A 5,563-nucleotide genomic window follows, 5' to 3' on the forward strand; every position below is an offset into this window, starting at 1 on the left:
CCTGGGTGACAGAGCTAGACTCCATCTCAAAAAAAAAAAAAAAAAAAAAAGGCTAAGATGAGTCTATTATTATATAGAACATTTGTGTTCTGCATCTACATCATCATCTATTGAGTGGTCTATAGTTTCTGAAAGTTTCAGGAACACTAATATAAGAATATTCTTTTCCATTGAATAATTAAAGTATACTAAGTTTTCTCAGTGACTAAAATAAAGATTGGAATTACTAATCTGTCACTTACAATGTGGTTTTAAACGTTATTTAACAAACACATGTAGTTTCTTTTAAACACTTTTTTTTTTTTTTAACAACTGGTAATCAATTTATTAAAATAGTTGACTTAAGCATCTGCAATGGTGACTTCCACCTCAACTCCTGGCTCAATACTGATGGAAGTAATCTGCTTAACAATCTCAGAAGGACTGTGCAAGTCAATGAGTCGCTTGTGGATTCTCATCTGGAAACCATCCCATGTCTTAGAACCTTCACCACAAGGAGTTTTTCTTGTAGTGATTCTCAAAGTCTTGGTAGGCATTCGAACTGGTCCTTTCACTTTCAGGTTCTTTTCCTTCGCGCCTCTGATCAAGTCAGCACACACCTTTTCCAGGGATTTAACGTTGCGGCTCGTTAGGGTGATTCGAATTCGGTGAATTGCCACCTCCGGCTCCACGGGTGTTTTTCCGGTATCCTTAAAAGCCATGGCTGCTGCGTGGCTTCCTGACCGACTTGTTCCTCGGCGAGAGCAAACAGCGGTGAGTCAGGAGCAGAGGCGTGCGAACCAAAGATCCGCAAGTCCTACGACCGCGTCTTCCTCAAAAAAAAAAGCTTTTAAACACATTTTTAACAACATATTTATATTGCTGTTTTATTTCTACTAGAAACAATGCTAAATTTTTTATTGCTAAAAACCTATAAATTTTATTCAAATCTAAACAAAGTGCTAATCTTAATAAATCTGTATGCTTAAGATTATTAAAATCCTCTTCTCTGTTTACATTTAGAAGGTAAATAACTGCTTTACAGTAAACCCAATAAGGCAGTAGTGATTCACAATCATAAGATATTAAAATATTAATACTATCGTCCAAATAGAACTTTTAGGTATCTGCATATTCAACTTGTTTCACTTATAATTTAGAAACTATGAATTTTTATAAACTATTACAAATAAACATATAAAGTATTTATCAATTTATTTCTTCAGCTTTGAAATATTGTCATTATTTCTAGTTGACATAATACTAGATTTCAGATGCTGTAGTTATAGAATCTAGAAATGTTATGATTAACTTTGCTTCACTTCCTGCCTATTTCACACAAACATATCAGCAAAAAAAAAAAAAAAACGGCCAGAAATGCTGCACCTTGACTGCAAACACAGTAGTGCCCTTCTAGGGAAAACATATTTGTGAGCATATTAACTTTGAATTCATGGCATCTTTTGTGGAATTAGAGACTTTACATGGCATATAATAAAGACAAAAAATTTAACACTGTAGTAGAATCAGAAAAGTATTCTAAAAGTACCTGCTGAACCATTATTCCTTTTTTCACAAGAATGGTTGTGATGACCTGAGCATTTAGTAGTTGTGTGGTCCTAAATATCCCACACTCTCTGTTTCATCATATTTGGACTATGGCTATAAAACTTGTATGCTTTTCTTTACAAAAACATTTTCTCTTTCCAATTCAGTAATTTAGCATGATTTCCACAGCCTCACATTTTCATAAATGGTTTATTCTAAAGAAGAAATGTGATTAAACCACATCATTTTTCCCCAAAAAAGCAGGGTAATACATTAACTCTGTAGTCTAGTGAACAGTTAAAACTTGAAAAATAAAGATGTAGAGTCATTTGGTTTAGGTGCACACTTGGAAATAAAACACTTCTTGAGATAATAGGTTTAGAGCTTCCTGAGAGGTTGGCTTATAGAATGTGGGGAGACCGGGTATAGAAACATTCACCCTTATGGCCAAAGGTGACATAATTCTGTTTTTCACTCCTAATTTCAATAGCAACCCAAAACTGGAGAAGTGTAACATGTCATTATACCACAGAGCTTTCTATTATTTTTATTTTAGATTCAGAGGGTACAGGTGCAGACCTGTAACATACCGCATGATGTTGAGGTTTGGGAACTTGATAATTCCATTGCTCAAGTAGCATACATCATACCTGATACACAGTTTTTTAATGTTTGTCTCCCTTCCTCCTTTTTTAGAATTTCCAGAGTTTATTTTTTCCATCTTTGTTTCCATGCGCATGCAATGATTAGCTCCCATGTATAAGTGAGAACATGTTGATTTTTTCCTGTTCTATGTTAATTTGCCTAAAATAATGGTCTTCTGCTGCATCCATGCTGCTGCAAAAAACTTTACTTCATTCTTTTCTGTGGCTGCATATTATTGCATGGTGTAGAAGTACCTCATTTTTAAAAAATCCAATTTAAGATGTATGGGTATCTAATTTAATTTTGTTTGACCAGGTGTGGTGGCTCACGCCTATAATCCCAGCACTTTGGGATGCCGAGTTGGGGGGATCATGAGATCAAGAGATTGAGACCAGACTGGCCAACATGGTGAAACCCCATCTCTACTAAAAATACAAAAATTAGCCAGGTGTGGTCGTAGGCACCTGTAATGCCGCCTACTTGGGAGGCTGAAGCAGGAGAATCGCTTGAATCTGGGAGGTGGAGGTTGCAGTGAGCTGAGATCGTGCCATGCTGAGCAACAAGAGCAAGACTTTGTCTCAAAAAAAAAAAAAAATGTTTTTGCTATTGTGAATAGTGCAGTAATAAACAATGAATGCAGATGTCTTTTTGATAAAATAATTTATTTTCCTTTGGGTATATACCCAGTAATATGACTGATGGGTCAAATGGCAATTATATTCTTAGTTCTTTGAGAAACCTCAAACTGCTTTTCATTGGGGATGAATTAATTTGCATTTTCACAGTGTTTCAAGATTTCCTTTTCTCCATGACTTAAAATTCTGTTGTTTTTTGACTTTCTAACAACAGCCAATCTAACGGATGTGGGATGATATGACATTGTCATTTTGATTTATGTCTCTCTGATTATTAGGAATGTTGAGCAACTTTTTGTATGTTTATTCACAGCTTTTGTATCTTTCTTTGAGTACTGTCTATTTAGATCATTTGCTTTTTTCTTATTAAATTTCTTATAGATTCTATATATTAATCTTACTTTGTATTCAGTTTGCTAATATTTTATTTTATACTGTAGGTTGTCTGTTTACTTTGTTGATAGTTTGTTTCGCTGTGCAGAAACACTTTAGTTTAATTAGGTGCCAATTTGTCAGTAGCATTTCTATACACATAATTAACTATCTCAATATGAAATTATAATGCAAAACAATCTCATCTGCAATAACTGTAGTAACTATAATTTGAAATAAATTTAACTAAAAAGTTGAAACACTTGTACATTATAATCTAAAAAACATTAAAATAAAATCATATGCAAATGGAAAATGTTACTCATTCATGCATTGGAGTTATTAATATTGTTAAATGTGTGTATTACACAAAATGATCTACATATATTATGCAACCTCTCAAAATACTGGTGACATGTTTAATAGAACATTTTTAAAAATCTAAAATTTATGTGGTACCACAAAAGACTCTGAATAGTCAAAGAAATCCAGCAAATAAGAAAGACAGAAGTTACCACCGTATCTGACTTTGAAATATACTACAAAGCTACAGCAAATAAAACAGTATGTTACTTGAACAAAAACAGATACATAGGCCAATGGAGCAGAAAAGAGAAATTAGAAATACATCTATGTACTTCCAGCTAACTGATTTTAGATAAAGGTAACAATTTCTTAGAAAAAGAACAGTATCTTCAATAAATGGTGCTGAGAAAAATTTAATAGCCACATGAAGAGCAATAAAATGCAACCCTTATCTTACTTCATATATAAAAATCAAATAAAATAAATTCTTAAATGCAAGGCCTGAAACTCTGAGACTACTACAAAAAATATAAACTGAAAGCCCCATAACGTTGGTCTGGGCTGTGACTTTTTTTGATTTAAACTCAAAATCCCAGGGAACAAAAGAAAAAATAGATGAGTAAGATTAATGCAAATTATAAAGGTCCTGCACAGAATCTGACACACTTAAAATGAGACGACTAAAAATATTTTTTGAAAATTATACATTTGACAAGGAGTTAATACTAAGAATATGTAAGAAACTCAAATAATTATACAACAAAAAGCAAATAACTACCAAAATGAGCAGAGGGCTTAAATATTTTTTAAGAAAAGATACATAAGGCCAATAGATAAATTTAAAAAGACTCAATGTGGCCGGGGTGCAGTGGCTCATGCCTGTAATGCCAGCACTTTGGGAGGCCAAGACAGGTGGATCACCTGAGGTCAGGAGTTTGAGACTAGCCTGGCCAACATGGCGAAACTCAGTTTCTACTAAAAATACAAAAATTAGCCAGGCATGGTGGTGGGCACCTGTAATCCCAGCTACTTGGGAAGCTGAGGCAGGAGAATTGTTTGAACCTGGGAGGCAGAGGCTGCAGTGAGCAGAGATTGTGCCACTGCACTCCAGCCTGGGCAACAGAGTAAAACTCAGTCAAAAAGAAAAAACCTCAATGTCAATTATTATCAGGGAAAGGAAAGCCAAAAAATCTATAATATATCAACTCGCTCTTATTAGAATGACTCCTATTAGAAAGAAAAAGGAAAAAAAAAAGATAAATATGTGAAGAGAATGTTTGCATACTGTTGGTGTGAATGTAAATGAGGACAGCCATCATGAACCATAAAAACAAAGTAGAGATTTCTCAAAAAATTTAAAATCAAAGTACCCTATAACACAGCAATTTCACTATTGCATATATATTTAAAAGAAATAAAATGAGAATGAAGAAACCTTTGCACTTCTGTGTTGTTTGCAACAATCTTCACAATAGCCAAAATGTAGAATCAACAGTTCAACATCTAATGAGTCAATAAAGACAGTGTGGTATATACACACAATAAAATACTATTTATTTTTTAAAAAGAAAATTCTATTATGTTCAATTACATGGATTAACTTGGAGGACATTATATTACTTGAAATAAGCCAGGCACAGGAAGATTAAAATTTCCTAATTTCACCTACACATGGATTCTTTTTTTTTTTTTTGAGACGGAGTCTGGCTCTGTCGCTCAGGCTGGAGTGCAGTGGCCGGATCTCAGCTCACTGCAACCTCCGCCTCCCGGGTTCAGGCCATTCTCCTGCCTCAGCCTCCCGAGTAGCTAGGACTACAGGCGCCCGCCACCTCGCCCGGCTAGTTTTTTTTTTTTTAGTTTTAGTAGAGACGGGGTTTCACCGTGTTAGCCAGGATGGTCTCGATCTCCTGACCTCGTGATTCGCCCGCCTCGGCCTCCCAAAGTGCTGGGATTACAGGCGTGAGCCACTGCGCCCGGCTACACATGGATTCTATAAAACTTAATTTCACTGAAGTAGAGAGTAAAATGGTGACCACCAGATCCCAAGGTATTTAAAAGAAAGGGGTGTTTGGGAAGAT

The 5,563-nt window shown here is 35.0% G+C and overlaps 1 protein-coding gene across 1 annotated transcript; it reads right to left on the bottom strand.

Moving 5' to 3' along the window:
• Positions 1–293: 293 nt before the first annotated feature.
• Positions 294–824, bottom strand: LOC102115977 (small ribosomal subunit protein uS10). Its single transcript, XM_045378984.3, has one exon. The coding sequence runs from the start codon at positions 699–701 to the stop codon at positions 342–344; it is 360 nt and encodes a 119-aa protein (XP_045234919.2). The 5' UTR covers positions 702–824; the 3' UTR covers positions 294–341.
• Positions 825–5,563: the final 4,739 nt, after the last annotated feature.

The sequence above is a fragment of the Macaca fascicularis genome, chromosome 19 (genome assembly GCF_037993035.2).
Source record: "Macaca fascicularis isolate 582-1 chromosome 19, T2T-MFA8v1.1".
Taxonomy (NCBI): domain Eukaryota; kingdom Metazoa; phylum Chordata; class Mammalia; order Primates; family Cercopithecidae; genus Macaca; species Macaca fascicularis.